Below are 20104 nucleotides of genomic sequence, written 5' to 3'. Positions count from 1 at the left end.
TATATACCCGTTTTATTAAAACAAAATAAATAAAAAATATTTTTTTTTTTTAATTTTGTGTTCGTCGTTTTGGCGGTATGCACATACCAATAATGTTTCGAGTACAAAGGGTTTTAAGTTTGTCAGAATAGAAATAATTATTTTTGACAGCATTGACAGATTTTTTTAATTAAAGCCCACACAAACATTAATACATTACACAAAATAACTCTTGCGCATTGAAAATAAATAAAACATGGAGAAAAATTATGTATATTAAAGTAATATTGTTCATAATCTACGCATAACACGTTTTAGAGAAACATAAAAGAGAAAAGAAGAAGACAAACCATTTTTAATATAAATTGGCTTATAAGCAACAAAATCATTTGTTGGCGACATTTTCTTGGTCACCTGTAGATAACCATCAGCAATATGAAGAGTACAGAAAGCAGCAGCGCGGTGAGTCGGTCCAAAAGGCTGGCGACAGAGCGCCATCCCTTCCCGCTATCCTCACTGGTGTTCTAAACATCAACAAATAATCATAAATACCAGCCTAGTGGTGGAACACTCAATTAAATTGATAATATCTAAATATATGTATTCTCCGCCTTATGTTAATTAAACTATTTTCTTAAAGATCGTCAAAATCAAACTGTTTCCGGAAAACCCTTGTTCTTCTAGTTCTATCCCTTACCATACAAATCTTCGAATCTGATGTTATTTATATATTTCATTGGACCATTTACCATTTACAGTCCAAATTCCTCACTGTGTAGTTGTTAGATTGGTTAAAGTAAACTGGTATAGATTTTGTGGGAGAACTTTTAAAAATTTGAAAAATTCGCATGATGTGTCCCTGAATTGTTATTTAAGTGATTTGGAACTTTTTAAATTCAGTTTACTATTTAAAAACTTTTTTTCCTTAGCTGGCCAAAACACCCATGTATTCAGGAGATCTGGGTATCGTGATAGCGAAGCAGCCCGTTTGAGAATCCACTAAAAACTTTATCAAATTTTAAAAATAAATTCAAAGTCAACCAATGAAAATAAAACTCTCTTTTATAAAATATTAGTCATATTTCATACAGCTAATGTGGATGTGTATTGATATCTATCTAGATATTTTAATTGGCACTGACAAGTTTATAGAAACAAAATTTTAGACCCAAATAAAGGTTTAGGAATCGCTGTCATAGTAATTATATTTAATTGCTAAAACTATTTAAAACACGTGTTGTTCTGTTATTTAATATGTTGTAGGCATTAAAGAATTCACGGTGTTTTATTAATGCAACTAAAGCATTTGTCGAGATATTTATGCTCTATTTCAAACGAGTCGTGTTTTATTAAATATTTTCACCATTTTTGCTTAATTATTATCGTTTTTTAATATTTATTAATTTTTTTAATGATAAACTAATGTTTATAAGACAAGGTTTTTATGCATATCACAAAGGATAACAAATTATTATAAGCACTAATTACTCGCCTGAAATATCCATACAAAATAAAAATATCTCCCGAGTAAAAAATAAATGCTGCCGTTATTTTTACTCGGGAGATAATTCAGGCGAGTAATTAATGCTTATAATAATTTATTATCGTTCTTTAATATTATAGCGCTCCTTTTAACATTTTTATTTAAGTATATTACTTTCAAACCATCTTTGGACGCTTCATACAGGGCCTTAAGAGGAACGGTTGCACGGCCTTCTTCGTTCAACACTTATATTTGGATTTGATTTCAAAATACTCAACCAAATCGAATAATTATGTTTGTAATCAAAAGGTTTAGCAAATATATAGTATGAATATGTGCTACTTTATTTATTTGTATTTTTAATTATAAAATATAGGTCATTGAAGAAAACAAATTTTCATGAAATTTTGTCCATTTTTTATGAAGAAAGCAATTTAAAAAAAATGTTTTCCAATCTACTATTCAAATACAAAAAACAGAACATCGTAAAAATACGTTTTTTATGTCTGAATTTAAAATTTATTTATGACAAATTTGTGTTCCAACGGGTTGTGTGAAAATTAAATTTAAGTGCAGCAAAATAGTTTTTTTTAGCAATTCATATTTTTTTTAATATTGCATTGTAGAAAAGGTAGGATTATTTGTTTAGTAATTTCTATTAAGTCAAAAATAATTGCCGAACATGACTCTAAAATCATGAAAAATCAAATTCTATAATAGCCCATATTTATAATTTGAAACACAAAAAATAAAATTGCACACACCCTTACTAGATATTTGCTACACCTTTCGAATAAAAAATATTTTTCAGCTATTTTCAGCATTTCTTCCTCACCGCACCAAATCAATGCGGGGGTGCCACAAGGATCTGTGCTGTCTCCGACGCTGTTTTTATTGCACATCAACGATCTCGTTGAATGTGCACCAATTCACTGCTACGCTGATGACAGCACCGTACACGAGGGTTATCTTTTTGACAGGCCCCCTTCCACCTATGATGTCCGAACAGCTCGGGAAGTTTTGAAGCAAAAAATTGACCACCACCTCGAGATGGTTCGTGCCTGGGGTAAGGCCAACTTGGTCAGTTTCAACGTCTCAAAAACCCAAGCGTGTCTGATTTCGGCAAAGAGGGAGATCAATGACTGTCTGGTGCAATTTGATGGGAGCACTCTCCCCAATAAAGACTCCATTGAAATGCTTGGAGTTACTATATCAGACCAGCTCAAGTATCGGGGATCCATAGAAGCCCGAGTAAATCAGGCCTCCAAAAAGTTGGGCGTCTTGTACAGGGCTAGGAGATTCTTCGACAGTGACCAGCTGCTGACCCTGTACAAGTCTCAAGTCCACCCAACTATTGAATTTGGGAGCCACCTTTGGGCTGGTGCCCCAAAATACTTGATAAACCTGCTTGAATCTGTGCAAAGGAGAGCGATCCGTCTGATTGACAATCCATTGTTAACAGACCGATTGCCTTCTCTAATTCATAGACGCAATGTAGGCATGCTGTGTTTGTTCTACAGGTATTTCAATAGAGCCTGCTCCAAGGAACTAGCAGCATTGATTCCTGATGCACCGGTGCACGAGCGCGAAACTCGACGGACACGAACTGAACACCCGTTCACGGTTGACGTTGGCTTCATGAGAACGGGCCGTTTTTACGACTCGTTTTTGTGTAAGTCGGCTCGTATGTGGAACGAGCTACCGGCATTTGTTTTTCCTCCCTCCTATAATCCGAGCCTCTTCAAGGCCCGCATTAACAAATCCCTTCCTACAGCCCCTACCTTATTCCGCCTCACAACGCCGCCCAACCGGGTGGTGACATAGTTCCCCTGTCTGTGCACTGCACAGGCAGGGACAATCTTGTGAGGTGTCACACAAAAAAAAAAAAAAAGTTTGGTTGGGTATTTTGGCCTCAAATGTCAACGACCCGTTCCCCTTAAATACAATAATGCGCTATGACTTATTGTTAACGCCAAAAATGATTTTGCTGATTTTCAATTTTGTAAAGTAAAAAAAAATACTGACTTCAAGTGCCCCAAGGAAGCGGGCGGCTTTGCAGGCCGCAGCCCTTCGCAGCAGGTCCGGCGGAGGGCGCCGCCCGGCCCCGGCCTGACCGCCACACCTCGACAAGACCACCGCCAGTGCGGACATCAGCGCTGAGCACAGCGACACGCACAAGCTGCCGGTGTACAGGCTCACTGGAATTAAACAACAAACAGACTGGACTCCATTTCACTCTCACCTTCATATTACAAATTGAAATCAAATCATATTTAAGTGGCGATGATATTTTTTTTGATTTCTTGCTAAAGCAATCCCGACGAGTAACAAAAGTCATTTTAGAACTAGCTGAACTTGCAATATGTACTAAGCGGGTGCCTAATCTAACATAACCTGACAGTCCTAACACAATCCGTTGAGATTAACGACACTACACCTAAATAAAAATCATCCACATATTATTGATTACAGTGATCACCTACCTAGTCTACTGGTTTTGACAAGGGGTGCCAAAATTTTACTCGCGCCAAGCTCCGTTTGGCTCAAGGCCGTCCCTGAATACATATGTGGGATTACAAAATAGGTACAATTATTTTACATAGGTTTTTCGATACGAAAACTACAAGTTTCACATACAATACAGTACAAAAATAAAAATATATAGGTTAAATAAATAACAATAGATTATAAAAAAAACCAACAAGAATATTCAGATAACCACAAATCCAAGGTATAAATTTACAGAAAGGTGCTTATCCGGTCACACAAATAGGCCCCTCCCTATTTGCTAAATGGCTCCTCTTGTCAAAACTAGTAGACGCCTAGGTAGGTGATCACTGTTATACATAATATTAGGAAGATTTTTTATTTTTGTGTAGCGACCTTTTTATGAAAAATAATCTTAAGGGCGATGTGTTATGACCGTTAGGTATTTTAAGGGCCTTAGCAATCCGCCTGGGGCGGACTGCTCCAATTGTGCCCGCATCGGGCCGGCTCTGCATATAGGTAAAAATAAATTATAGATGATTACAAATAGAGGGAAAAGAAAAAGAGAGAAAAAATGAAATTAGTCAAAACAATACATGACAATAAAATTATGTACATCTATTTGAATTTAACTTCTGTTTTCGGAAATGAATGACTGCAAATCTAAGAAGCGGAAAATCCAATAATTTGAATGAAGGTATACAGGGTGTCCGGAAACTCGTAGTACAAGCGGGAAACTGGTGAATCTACATCACATTTGGAGTCGATTTTGTAGTATATTTTTTTTTTATTTGAGCTTTCGTTATCGAGTAAATCGAGTTTGAAGTTGATTTTTTTTTTTTTTTTTTTTTTTTTTAATCAAATTCTTATAAATTATTACTGAAGATCAAAGTACCCAACTAATTAAAACTATTTGAAAGTAAAACAAATGAAGAAACTCGGATTTGAAGCATTATTTTGAAATCACCCTTCATTTAACCCGGTGTAATCATAAAATATTTCTGCTCTGCAGGGTTAAAACATCTGTTATTCAACCCTAAACACCAGAAAAAACTTTAACCCTAAAATAGCCGAAAAATATTTTTTTTTGGTTTTTTTTTTTTTTTTTTTGAAAATGCTCAAATCAAAAAACTTTATGTTTTTTTGGGTTCCCCATGTGGTGTAGATTCTCCAGTTTCCCGCTTGTACTACGAGTTTCCGGACACCGTGTATAATGGAAGGTATATACCTCAGTCAACCCACATTAAATATATTTTTAAGTTTTAAAAGACATTTACAGTTTAAATTAACAGTTGTTTAAAAGCCTGGGAAGGATGGTTAAACAAAAAATCTTTGAAATTGGCTACCAGCCGGCCCTAGCTTAACTAGGTCAATAAATGAAAATAGATGTATAGTAAAAAACGTTGTTTTTCAGGGGTTGGTTGTTTTTATTGTTTAATGTACGTAAAAAAATATTCTTTTTTGTTATTGGTGCCCTTTTTTACTCATTTAAAGTACGCTCTAGCGTGTTTAAATCGCACTTTATGGAACGCGCTTTTTTTAAAGTTACCATGGCAACATAAACAAATCAACAAAATGTGAAGTAAATGTCAATTGTGTTTTTCATTTCCATGACAACAAGATATTGTGATGTCACATCACGAATTCATTAATAGTTCTTATTTCCAAATTTTTAATAATAATATCAATATTTATGTTTTCAAAGTGTACCAATAAAAAAAATAGCGTAAAGTATTCGTGGATAACTGGTCTTTAAAACACTTGCTTTATTTCGAGCACTCGGTTACGCCGTCGTGCTCGAAAAATCGCGCGTGTTTTAAAGACCTGTTTATCCACTTATACTTTAATATACTATTAAAGCATTAGGTACATACTTAGATTTTTTTAAATTATGCTGACTGTTTGCATACATATCTGAGAGATAGTTATAGAGTGTGTAGGCAATGTAGGTATAGTTCAGAAATTTTATCCAATATTTTGCGAATTTTATTGTTGTTACGAAAGTCTTGATTGTAAAGTGCCTTGATGTTAGTGCGAGTCTGATTGTTGAATCATTTGTATGAGATATCATGTTTGGGAAGGATTGTGATTGGAAGGATACCGGAAACTGAATAGATTACCCTGACATGAGACCCATTATGAGTTATAATGAATAAAATGTTATTTAGTGTGCAGTACCTATGTCTATCGAAGTTTTAGAGGCGGGCGCAGGTAGGTTACAACTGAAGTAGAACAGCGTCAGGGCGAGCAGCGAGGAAGGCGCAGCGGCCAGCACAGCGCGTGGAGCGGCGGGACCAGGTCCAGTAGACGCCGGCAGCAAGTGCCCGAGGAGAGTCAGCAGGACGGCTGCTGCAGCCTGGACTCGCAGCACCCACGCACGTCCCTCACCACGACGCTGGAGGGTTACTACATAATCCACCTAAACACTCAATTACCTTTACATTATATCTATTTTACCGTGCACCGATCACCCACAAACTAAAAAGGAATGGCAACCATTTTATTTTTTAATTTTATGATTTTTACAAAATCAACCACTTTTTTCCTAAAAATATGTTATGTACTTTACTTTTATATGTGAAACATCTTAGGCGCGCCTAGGGGGTAATTCCCACATTTCACAGTCTCTTTCCGCCCGGCCTCCAAAACTCTGTGCGGTCTATCTGCTTCCATTTTCACTAAAATTGCCAATAGATCGATTCTAAATTAATTAATTAATTTTCGATTTGGAATATATTTAATTTTAATTTTTCTTATTTTTTTTTAAGGTAAAATTTTTATAATAAATTATTCCAAATAAGTTTAACCCGGAGGCTGCCGTGCGCATCTATGTTTGATTCAAGATTCCGGGCCCTCGCTGCCGCGCGCAATCATACGTGATTTTAATTTCATCTTGCGATATCTCGGAACTTTCTGTATAGATGGCGCAAAACTCAAGCTTAAAAAATAATTTGAACCTTTATCTAGCGACATCTCTACACAGATGTGACAAATGATTTTGTTTATATTATGAAAGACCTCGTCAAACTGGAGACTACAATATTTCCCCTCTCAGTGTTTGAATTCCCCGCGCGCGCGTAGTTGTGTTAGTGTATCACGTGGTTCCTTCTTATCTCGACGGTTCGCGAATACTTAGAATCTGCAACGAATCGTGGTTCTAACGTTATTATTTTAACAAATTGTTTTTATTAAGTGGTCATATTTTTAGTGCAAATAAGTTTTGTGGTAATCAACATGTTTTGTTTTTTTAAATGAAATAAGTTGTTATATCCGCCTTTCGAGTGAAAAAGTAATAATATACATTTTATTTTAATTATCTGTGTTTAGAAACTAATTATTGTGTTAATTTGTCGTTTTTCCTAATATTTTTTTTGTGACACACCATTACGTCTGCTTTCAAAAGAGGTTGTAAACATCAAAACAATCCAAGCCATACAGAGCCTGCCATGTTTGTGCGAATACAAAACTTAAACAAAGGCGCAGAAAAATGGCTCGATATGTGTTCCCAGTGTAATGCGGCATTGTGTATTCATTCTTGTTTTAAAGTCTACCATTCGAATAAAAACTATTAACATAAATAATCCGATAAGAAACTGTAAATAAAAGTTTAATAAATAATTAAGTTTAAAACAATAATATTATCACAATTGTATCGTGAGAAATTTAATGGTGAGCCGTTGCAGATGTCCCACTTCGGAGACGTGAATAATGATATTACTATAGTATGTCTGTATGTGTTGGTGAGATTACTGATTTGATAATGGCGGCGGGTCGAAGTTTGTTGATGTTTCATAGATAGTTTTTATTCGTCAAATAATGCATCAATTCATAAAGATATCTTGTTTAGACTTTTCAAAAGTGTAACGTAAACAAGTTTTTTTTTGTTTTGGTAATAATTTACAATCTCTATGTGCTGAGGATAATAAATAATGAGGCAATGTAAAATATTCTAAAAATCCTTGGCGTGGGAGTATCTGTCTTGTGTTTACTTTCGGGCAGCAAAAGGGTTAATAAAACTCATTTCAGGAAAAACAACATAGTACAATTAAAAGGAAATTATTTTTACCTAAGAACACGAATAAAAAAGGGAATTCAATGAAGAGTGTTTTTGGATGTTAAAACAGATTAGACAATAATAATAGTAATAAAACTAGCAGAAAAAACCCGCTGCCGTGGGTTTTTTGCTGCTGGACGCTGATAGCGGCTTTTTGATGGGTTTCGCCCAATTTAGTAAAGTTGAGATAATAATAGAGTTTTGCCCCTATATATGTACAACAGCAATTATTAGAATTTGTGCAAAAATGTACTTATCACATAGTTACCCATTCATTTTACTATTCAAATACAAATTGTTTGTGAATACCTACGTCGAGTTTCTTTCCCGCATTTTCTCCCGGTTTTAGAGCTCTAAAATTTCACGATTACCATTTACATAATTTATCATAACATACTTTTTTTTGTTCATAGCCACAGCTCGAATTTTATAAAATCCAAAAGGAACTGATTTAAAAAATAGCCGGTTAATTTCGGGCGATCCAGTGGCAGCAAAGACTCCGGGACAAAAAAACCATGAGAGTTATATCGCCGTACACAAGTTTTTTCGGTTCGTAAGCAAAAAAAATTGTGTTCAATTTTTATATTTACTATGAAATACTTTGTTTGGTTAGACATTTATTTTTTCTGAAGTTTTTGATACTGGAAAACTTTATTTTTATGGAAAAAATTCATCTGGGAAAATTAAATCATGAGATGAGATGGGAAATTTTTTTATTAAACTGAAAAATAATCTACGACGAAAATTGGATAGTCAGAAACAATTTAGTCGGAAAATGGGTCGGGAAACAATTTATCTCATATTTTCTGTATTTTTTTAATGGTGGGCAGTTTTTGATCCTGGATTTTTTTTGAGAATGTTTTATAAATTTTCTTTTTTACGCTTTTCATCAACGATGCTGTTTGAATAATTCGACGGTTCTTTTTGAAAATAATAGAGGGCGCCACTTGCCTGTACAACAATCCTAAACTTTACAGTCGTAAGATAATAATTGTTTTACTATCAAAAATATACGTTTACTGTCATTTTAATTTCCTTCATTAAATATCAATTATGATGATTCACATATGCTAGGCGTCCCGTGATGGCTATTTTTTAAACTAACTTATATATTATGGTTTGTTTTACAATGTTTTTGTATGGTAGCCTAAAATTAGTGAAGTAAGTAAATATGTGAGTAGGTACTTACAAAGGTGAGTTAAAACGATAATTTGTATTGATTGCGACTGTCAAAAAAGTACAAATATTATACTACATATACATGCGCGAGCCCAACTGCCGAACTGAACCTTAATTTATGGGAAAGGAACGAAGCAACCTCAAAGGCTCGAAACGACGCATTTGCCCACCACTTTCCCACGGCGTTCTAAGGAAACAGATGGTTTCTCCCTTCACCGTACACGACAAGACTATATTGTTTATTTATATAGGAATCTACTTTTTATAAAGATTGTTCTAGACCTCAATGTTTAGGCGTAAAGAGTTAGTAGGCTTTATGCGAACGCATTCATGTTGTTAGTTATATAACTGAATTAGATATTATTCCGCCAATTGGTGTTGCTGAAATAAATAGATAAAGAGAAAAAAGGAATAAGACTTATAAGAGAAATATTAAGATGAGATTGTGACTTGACCAAAACTGCTAAGCTGCAATCGTCTGGCAGTCCTATCGAGAATGAGCGGACCGATCGGACCAACCACAAGCAAGACTCAGCGCCCGCGCCCCTAAACCAGCTTCCCGATAGGCCCTCAAAGAATGTATTGGGATTGAGAGGGAAAATAACCCAAAGAGCATAGGGACAAATGAGAGTTTCGGGTCACCAGAGGCAGGGTGGAAGGGCTCCGGTCCCCCGCAGTCGATCTTCAGGCCCACCCATGGCGACGCGGAGGCGCAGGAGAGTTATGCAGCAGCCGCTTTGGGAGTCATCTCCTCGGTTCATGCCGGGACTGGGTCTAGTCCATCCCCTTGATGGGGTGAAGAACAATACAAAATAATAAGTTCAGTTCCAGCTCCTTGTGATAAAGTAAGTCCAAGCACAGCAAAATTGAATTGATGTCTATCTAAAGTGCAATATAGGAGAAAAAGACAAATGGAAAGTGTAGTTTGGCTACGCACAGGGTTAATGAAGGTAAGCTCAGGTCATCTCTCAATCCAGATCCTTGAAAATTTTCCTCAGGCATTCGGATTTCCTTTATTCGAAACGAGATCAGCCTTCCAAGCTGGTCGTTTCGGCTTTCAGAATGTCGGTGCTCAGTGCCTGACTTCGTCGGCAGCAGTTGGCGTCGAGTTGTGGACATCAGCTGTCAGTTTTAACAAAATGTCGAGCTCGTCAGACTAAATTTTTTTACTTTTGAAGAATAATTTCTTGAAATTAAGAAATAAAACATGTGTAGAGTGTGTCTTTTATCCCAGATTGGCGATTTGTTGAAGGTCGCTCGTTTTGACACAATCTTCCTGCTGAACAAAATAAGCCACTAATCGGAGTCACCGGCGAGTAGGAATTAAGAATTCATTCCGGTCATGATTCCGGTAAAGCTTATCGGAACCGCTACACGCGTACACATATATAAACTTACCTTCATTATGTGCGGTCTCATAGTGCGTATACATTTGCGAACCGAAACGCGAACTGAGCCACGAATTACGGGAAAGGAACGAAGCAACACCTAGCGGCGTTTCGCGCCATTTGCGGCTTCTTTGTGCCTTTCTCATAAGTTCAGTTTAGCAGTTCGGCTCGCGTATATATACGTAGCATCATACGTTTACATACAAAAATTCTCATCGGAGTGCATGCGCCAGTCGGCCGCCTACGCGCCGACTAATCAGAAAACCGAAACCCGTGTTCGTACACTTTCTCACGAGGCTTGGCTTGCGTTTCAGTTCGCAAATGTATACGTACGATTACACTAGCTGAAATCCCCGGTGTTGCCCGGGCTTTACGCAGAGATTTGCTAAATCAGATTTAGACAAAAAATCTTATTTTGAACGTCAAAGTGTGCAAGCCTTCATCAAGAAGTATCGAAATTAAAAGGTGGAAAAAGATGATGGGATGGTTTTCAAAGTAGTAGACAGTGACTTTCCTCTTGTTTTGAATGTGATTGTGCAAAAATTCATCAATCTCGGAATAAAACTGTAAACTTGGTTGCAAGATTCATTATTGCAGTGAAATAAATTCGCCCACCTGAATATAAGGTTCCTCGCAGCACTTGTAGAGTTTAGCACTGCGATGAGACTTCATGTTTACAAGCTCCCACTCCGCATTCTCTACATACACTTCAGCCTGGAATACACAATATTGTTTGCTCACAAAGAAGAAGAAGATTACTGAGAATAGTTTGAAAGGGAGATTAGCGAAATACGCATGATAGAGGGAGCGCGCTAATATAAAAGACGATTATAATCAAATTAATTAAACATGACTTGTTCAAAAAGGCGCAAAAATCTCTTAGAAGCATTTAAAGAAACACTTTATACCTATGGAATCAAAGATATTAGAATATTATGGAATGTTTAATAAAAGAACGAGTTGCCTTTTTAATAATTTTCGGAGAATATTTTGACATTTTTTCAATAGAGGGAAATTCATATAATAATTTACTTTTTCAACTCTTCATCTGAAAAGTGATTATCTTCAAGAATAATATAAATTGTTCAAGAGGGAAAGAGGAAAGCTTAAAGCGTTCGAGGAAAGTAGTAATAATGTATAAAGTATGTCGTAATATAATATGTCGGTAGAAATTCCGAATCCGGGGTCTCAATCTTAGTACTCAGTAAGATTTTTTTAGGTTTTGGCGGAGATACGTTTGCCACTTACTCCGTGGCGGGCCAGATCGGGAGAGACTGATTGAGGAAGACCATTTGACCTCTCCAGCAGGATTCTCTCGACCCACTCTTGCACAGCAATATGAGGGATGGATTCATACGTCCTTCACTCCTGGACCCACATACCCCCAGTTCCTAACCACCCCTCATACTCATTCCTTCCCTGAACTTCCTTTCCTTGAAAAGACCCCCACGAAATAATCCTAAAGATGACATAGACCGTTGGGGAAATAATTTTCCTCAGTGCCTCCAGGGTGGAGCTACTGTGAAAAGTAAAACGGGATTATCGTGCCATCAGGGAGAGCTCTCAGAGAATAACTGCAATTCGTTAAATTCGTTGTTATTTTCGCGCCTTCCTTTTGCATAGTGTTAATCAATAATTTTAGGTAGATCCACCCCCTATATTTCTCAGTCGGAACCTTCCTCTTTTTCTAACAGACACCCTTTTTCTCAGCCGGATCCGCCCCATTCTCCTAAGTCGGAACTTCCCCCCTTTCTCAATAGACACCCTTTTTCTCAGCCGGATCCACATCCCTTTTTTTATAGCATAGTTTTTTCTTAACCGGATCCTCCCCTTTTTCCCAACAGACATCCCTCGTCTAAGCCGGATCCGGCCCAAACTTTTATTCTAACGATCACGATGAAAGGATTTTTAATAAAACGGTTGATAGTGAAAATAAATTACAATCGGACCGTAAGGTGCAAATAATCAATGGTTACCTACGTATTGGCCGCTAGCTAGCAAATAAATAACTAAGCGATCAAAACAAGGCGTATGAAATCAATTGTGCCTAGTAGTTTCCCATCAATGTTTAAGTATTTATTAACTTACTTGCTAGTTCGTCTCACGTGCGTGTGCGTCTCACATGCGTCAGAAGGCAACTAATGAATATCTAAAAACTAAAAACTAGTAGGTACCTTAAAGGTCCTCAAATCGGCGTGCGGTTCATTAATCAGGTCGATCTCGGCATCGTAATAGGTCCAGGAGCCAAAAGTGAAGTTACAGGTATGCTCGTCCCTCGGCCACCGCTTCAGGTCGATGTTGCAGAAGGCGGTAAGGCGGGCGGGGGGCACCCACAGTACTGCTCCGTTGGGCCACACGAGGCAGTCGGTGTGCACGTACTGGTTAGTGTTGCCGGCAGCGCTATTGTACTGCACCACGTCGGGCTGCCAGATCTCGTGGTAGGCCACGTGGAGGCTCTTCGTGTCTCCAAAATCGGAGGGGTTCCACTTCAGTTTGTCATCGTTCCACGCCTACAAAACCGAAAAAAACACCACTAAACACGATCCACATCTTAGGCTACGAACCCAGATGTCGCATGTTTCAAATCAATTATGTATGTATAATTTTGAATGATGCCAGGAAAGAGTATCAGAGGAGATATGTTTAGTAATTGCAGATAATCTTATCATTTGCATAATATGAAAGCTATGTAATACAGTAATAAGATATTCTTTTAAGGGATAAAAGCTATTTAAAAAAAATGGTTGGAGTGACAGGGAGTTATTAAAAAATGAATTGAGAAATATTAATGCAAAAGTAATTGGGGGAAAAGAATTAGATGAGAAATAAGTTTTGTTGTTTAATTATAGATTGGTGGCTTACATCAGAAATAAGAAATCTCAGACGATTATTTTATCCAATATATTGAAAAGTTAGGGTATCTCATCTTGTGAAATAGGTAAGTGTGAACGACTTTGAGGAATATTCCTCCAAGGTGAACGTCTACCAAGACCTTAGAGGCATCATATTATTCCTCCAAGACCAAGACTATAGCCATTCAAATTGATAGACAATCCAATCACGGAAAGGGGAACAAACCAAGGTGCGCAGAGCGGGGATTTGTTAATAAATGCATCTGACAGTATACAAGCATCTCGCGTCGTAACAAAAGTGTAATTTAGTTCTTGAAAGTAAAATCTGCTTACGAATTACTAGTATTCAATTTAGAATTGCGCGCAAATTGCTGGCAGCTTAAAAACTTCCAAATCCCAAATCGGTTAAACAAAAATTCGTTTCCAAAATTGAATATTTTGTTATACTATTTTGTTATAATTTACTCGGTTCGACTAAAAACCAACATTCAGATTCTGCACAGAAAAGGGCCACAACGCACTTCGCTGCAAACTGTTGCCTTATTTTAGCGAACTATACTTTTCTGCGCAGAATCCGGTTATTTAAATGCACGCTATTCGGCGGTAAATGTACTACACATATATATACCACTCTAGTATGACTGATGTCGTAGTTTATTCAAAGCACTCTTGAACCCTCCTGGCGACAAACATATGATTACGTGCTTGCGCAGATAAAATGATACCCAGATTTTACGTTAGGGCATGTCTATCAACTTGGTTGTCTCTGACCAAGACCTACCAGCCTTATCCAGCTGTGAAGCTCCATGACACCGCTGGCAACATCCAGAGCCACGTGATAAACAGACATCCCCATAGTCACGTTGGTGGTGCTCTGATGGTGCGAGGAGCGGGAGAACTTGTCGTATCCCGACAGGATCGTCTTTTTCAGGATGTCGCTCGGTGTGGAGTTCCACGGGGCATTCAGTAGCATGGTATCCACTGAAACAATAATTAATAGCTTAGTTGGAATTTTTCTAATAAATTACCGTCGCATGATAAGAAGAGTGTAATCTGTTAAGCCGATTCAAGTAGGTACTGATTGTTATGCCAATCTATCTTTTATTTTTCATTATGTAGTTAACACACATGTGTGCAATATTATAATTAAAAGTTGCGTTAGGTTGATGAAAAATACATTTGATAATGGGGCGTTAACACGAATATTTTAGGAAAACGGTAATTTTGAGGCATGATATTCCTACGTTTTTCTTATTTCTTAGGATAAATTCTCTCAGCTAATACGTAAAATTACTAAGTGTATCGAAAAGGTACCCAGTAAATGGAATAAAAAACGTTAAAAGAATGACTTAACTAATAACATGCCCAATATTTTAGCGTTAGCGTCGGCAGGGGGGGGGGAAGATGGGAAATTGGTCAAATAAGCAGTAACAATAATTCTGTGTTCTTCCTGTGTGTATTTTGCTTTTTGTAAACTAATTCTCTTCCTATCTAAAACATAAATGCCAAAGCACAGTGATGTTTAGCGCCATTTGCAAAAATTATGGCGTATTCACATTATGACCTGATGTTCTTTTGCTGAAATTTTTTTTAATGATAAACTTTGGTACTGCATGCTATTTCGCGTTCTTGCTGAGTAAACCGATTTATGTCTTATCGATTTGTATCCTGCGTTTGTTTACTTCACAAATGTCAAAACCGAATTTACATTTGGCGCTATTTGCAAAAGTTATAGTGTTTTACAATAGGGTGATTACTTTTGCCCCACCCTGTATATGACGCCAATCGCTCGAGTGGTCATCTTTTTGATGACGGTCCCACCGTTTTCCGCTGCTGGAAACATGCACATTGGTGACAGGACTCTCCATAGTCTATGTTTTTTGCCTTTTTTCTCGGGGTCCTCTTGAAATTCTTATTTTATGAACTTTTCAATATATTTTATAATATTAGTAGTACCAAAGATGATTGATACCAAAAGTCTTCATTAGCAAAAAATGTTTTAAAATATACAGTAAAACTCGCTTAAGAAGTTCCCACTTAAGAAGTTTTCACGCTTAAGAAGTTTTGATTTTTGGTCCCTTGAAAATTCCATACAAAAAACACGATTTTTTCCCACATAAGAAGTTTTAGAGCTAAAACTGCTTCCCGCTTAAGAGGTTTTAGAAATCCGGCGGTAAAATCAACACAAACGAAATATTGTGTCGCAAAATATCTAAAATGAACCTTTTTCCAAGTCATAAATTGAAAGACGTTGACTGAAACCCATACCTAGTACCTGAGACCATAAAACCCTTTGTCGGCCGCCGGGCCGTAAGCCGTAACCTGCCGTAACCAATAAACATCCAATAAATAAACCAAATACCCCGTCTCCTAATCCCCTAACTAGGTAAAATAGCAATGGAACGAATAAACAATGCGGAATTATGTAACAAATATGCAAGCGTCTTTAAGGCCGAAATAACATGAAAGATTATATTAAACTCAACCTTAATGACAATGTGGGCTAGATCTACATTTGCATACATTTGACGCCTCCTTCAATAATCTTCTCTTTGATAATGAACATAGAGATGTTTCGTAATATTATTGTATAAAATTTTTATTCCATCGAATTTGTAAAACACGAAAAACTTTTGATAATCTATCGGATCACGGTTAATACGGAATATTTCACCTTTAAATACATAACAACATGATTATATGGCGGGGGAGATGGTAAAATATGCATTATAATTACGTTTTTTTCATTCAAACATCAAAAATTGCCGTGCATCATGTTTCATCTGACATTTGTCGTAAATTAAGTTTGAAGGTTAGGAAATACATATGCATAAATTTAAAATGTAGATTGAAACGAAACTTCGCAAATGATTTTTCTAGTTTTTGGATGCGTTCACAGATTATACATAATTCCAGCGTCAAACAGCTTGTATGATATAACTTTCTGATTCAAGCATCAAGCCATTTATTTATGTGCGAAATCGTAGCTATTCGATGTCTGCTAGTTAGGTAGGACCATAAATGAACCTACAGGTACATAATATTGAGCTGCGCATATTATTTTCATAAGGAATTTCTAGAAAAGGATTAAAATATCTTTAAAAATATACGATAGTCGACTGTGCCTGGCGAAAATACATCATAACAATAGTCTCTCAAATCTCAAATGCCATTGGAGCAAGCAGCAAGCGTGCAAAAAAGTTAAAGTCCGCCAACTAATAAGCAGTTTCCCGCGTAGACTTTGTGAGATTTTTCTGTGCAGTGCCATGGCAGGGTTGCAGTACGCAAACGGTTCTGAGGCAAAGAACCCGCTATAGTTTGCGGTTAACAAAATTACTTGCGGTGTCCTTTTATCAAACCGCTTGGTAAAATTAACCACAACAAGTCTTTCTTTCTCCCTCAGTTCATATAGTAAACGAAAGCGTAAAAAAGAGACGGCGTATATCCACAGCTCTGTCTTCAACTGTCAAGTTAAGAGTGAGTAATCACTAACAAGTAAATATGTATAATCCATTGCCTTTACACCAATTTAAAATAAGATCAACAGTATGAACCTTTTGGAATGCTGCAACTTTTACTATCCGAATTCGAGTGGCTTTTTCGAGGGATGTACTTTAACAGTTTTAAAATTGTGTTTACTTTGTCCATGGGATGGTTTTGTTTTGATTTGTAATGTTTAGTCAAAATTTTACAACAAAAGAATTCAATAATAGAGTTAAGCAATCTACTATAGATAAATACTTCGAAAAAAAATAAATTTATATGTAGGTATGTAAATAAACTTTTTATAATCAACATGTTCTACCATTTTTCATTTATTTCACTTTCCCACCTTTTTCTAAATACATAATACTAATTACCATGATAACTAGAAGATGTATAGATACATATTTTTTTTTTGACCGCTTGGATCATATGAGCTTGTTTTCACGACAATTTAACGTAGGTAGACATAGGAATGACGTATGCCCCGGACTCGAGTTATTAAATGGCTAAAATTGAATCCCACTTAAGAAGTTTTCCCACTTAAGAAGTTTTTTTTCCCCGGTCCCTTGGAAAACTTCTTAAGAGAGTTTCACTGTATACGGTATTGTACCGAATAAATAAATAATTTATTTTAGAAAAATTACTTATTATGTCAAGTTTTCAATGTATTTTTTTTTTTTATAATATAGTAGTATCAAATAAAATTGATACAAAATAAAAAAAATATGTTTATGAAATATTGACATTATTTCAATTTAATAATAATAGGAGATGAGATGCAAAGGTAGGTATGTAATAAAGTGCAATATCATTAATGAGGGAAAGTGAGGCTAATAGTGACCTTTCACTCACAGCATTTTTTGTTTTTTGTTTTTGAGGCAATCGATAAGAGAATGTTTGAGACAAAGTCAAACGAATTGAATTCGACTCCCGAATCCAAACAGAATTGTAATTATCGTCAGTTATAATACGTAGAACAGACTGCACCACAATACATATTATCAGGGCCAGCCCTATGCAAACGCAATTGGGGAAGTCCGTTGCGGGCACCGAGTTGCCAAGGCGCCAAGACGCTGATTATTTTTTACATAAAGGGTGCTACACAAAAATACAAATCATTCGAACACTATTATTGATTACAGTAATCACCTACCTAGACGTCTACTGGTTGTGATAAGGGGCCCTAAAATGTTGCTCCCGCCAGGTGCCGTTTGGCTCAAGGCCGGCCCTGTATATTATTATTTGATTTAAGCGTTTACAAGTTAATAATCCATAAATTAATCAACAATATTACAAATGGCCAACGGATATGGAAAGCTTTAATAAATTGGGTAATTACTTCAATGGTATTCACTTCTATTTTACTTCCTTGGAAGCATTGTGACGTGATTTAATAAATAAGCAGTTGATGGTTTGTAAGCTGAAAATTGCAACGGTATGTAGGTATTGTGAGATTGTTAGTGGCAATAGGTGACTTCCTGCAATTATATCCCTTTGTATTCTTTATTATTATTGCATATTACGCATTAATAGGCGTCACGCATTAACTTTTAAAAGATCCAGACTTTTGCTCCGAAATGATTAGGTAAGAAAGAAGACTAAGGACGGGTTGGTTCGGAGAATTTGAACAATTCTTCAAATTTCAAAGTTAATTTACAAGTTCTTTTAAATATATTTTTAAGTTCTGTTGTTATTAATTTTCTGTCAAGCAACTAGTCTACAATGATATAATAACAGAACTTGAATAGTACTTTCACAAAACCCTAAGGACGGGTTGTTTCGTAGAATTTGAACAATTCATCAAATGTCAATGAATTTGAGAGTTCGGTGAATGTCCAATTCAATTTCGTTATTATATCACTATAGGCCAGTTACTTGACAGAACTGAAATAATAACAGAACTTGAAAATTAACTTTGAATTTTTGAAGAATTGTTAAAATTCTCCGAAACAACCCGTCCTAAGTTGCGCGGTTAGAGCATGACGTCACCATTTTCAAATGATGTTTTGGTATATTTCAGCATGAGAGTAAATTATTATCTTTTGCTTGAGCCAAAAGATATGTGAATTTATCACCTGTAAAAATGTGGCTGAGTTAGCAACGCGTCGTCTGGTTCCCACCCAGGCGTCTTGAGTTCAAATCCTCAGTGTGCAAAATTTCCGTTCATTGTTTATGGTAGTAGATTTTAAAATATTTTAAGGTTATTCGTAACCCAGGACAGCTTGTCTTTCTTAAAAAAAACACTAACCCGTATTCTAGCATGAAAAATAAGCATGCCAAAACCATCTGATTAAAAGTTGGCACACCATTTCCAAGTTATATTTGATTAATTTGATGTTTATTTTGTAACAAAGCTTTCCGAGGTGTTTACTTCGAATATATTATTATGTTATGAATTACGACGAAGGCACACGCAGCAGGATGACTGCATTAGATTTTATTTAAGGAATTCATTAAAAACTTTATTTCAAAATAATTAAAAATACCTTGATTATTTCCGCTATAAAAAGCCGCTCTTGTCCCAGGAAAACAAACAGCTAGAATTGACAGGGCAAACGGCAGGAATAATGTTCTTAATTTCACTCTTGTTTCCATGTTTGAGGATTTACACAAGATTTTAATATATTCTCCAACAAGACCAAATTAATTTAGTCATACAAAAATACTGTGGTCGAAAATAACGGTCATGAGGTCTAGTTCCTCTTCTAAGGACTGAGAACTACTGACTTATTCTGAGCACAGGTATTGTGTAATGCAGGAACAACACAGCTGTCACCAGGGACGGACTAGTCAATAGCACCCATCAATAGCGAACCAAAAACTTGTACAAATAACGATAATAATTGGATAATTTGTATGGCGCCCTTTTTTTTAAATAACCCCAAATACTATTTACTTTTGCTGTATTATTAAAAAAAATATATTTACTATTTTTATATCGCCCACAGGGCTTTTACACTCGGTACATGGAAATGTTTCCTATTTTGTGCTTAAGAGTTTTACATAGTGGTTGCAAAAATAATTTCTTACATTAATTTGGTTTTTTTAAATTTTATAATTTAACCCTACACGGGAGGTCCTGAGGAAAATAATATCCCTCGGGGGTTATGTCATCTTTGGGGATGCTGGGTGGAGGGTATTTTTAAGGAAAGTAAGGATAGGAAAAGGGTATGAGGGGTGGGTAGGAATCTGGGGG

The 20104-nt window shown here is 36.2% G+C and overlaps 1 protein-coding gene across 1 annotated transcript; it reads right to left on the bottom strand.

The window, feature by feature from the left end:
- On the bottom strand, positions 1-19616 carry LOC149420882 (acetylcholine receptor subunit alpha-like 1). Its single transcript, XM_089635262.1, has 7 exons — positions 19395-19616; positions 14204-14403; positions 12745-13080; positions 11186-11284; positions 6128-6368; positions 3488-3660; positions 1-503 (listed from the first exon to the last, which is right to left on the bottom strand). Exons 1-7 carry the CDS (start codon positions 19501-19503, stop codon positions 390-392), a joined length of 1272 nt encoding a protein of 423 aa, XP_089491388.1. The 5' UTR covers positions 19504-19616; the 3' UTR covers positions 1-389.
- Between the last annotated feature and the right edge of the window lie 488 nt (positions 19617-20104).

The sequence above is a fragment of the Hesperophylax consimilis genome, chromosome 9, assembly GCF_061612785.1.
Source record: "Hesperophylax consimilis isolate HC1 chromosome 9, BYU_Hcon_1.0, whole genome shotgun sequence".
In the NCBI taxonomy this organism is placed as follows: domain Eukaryota; kingdom Metazoa; phylum Arthropoda; class Insecta; order Trichoptera; family Limnephilidae; genus Hesperophylax; species Hesperophylax consimilis.
The sequence above is the reverse complement of the archived record's forward strand: the minus strand, read 5'-3'. Positions and strand labels throughout refer to the sequence as shown.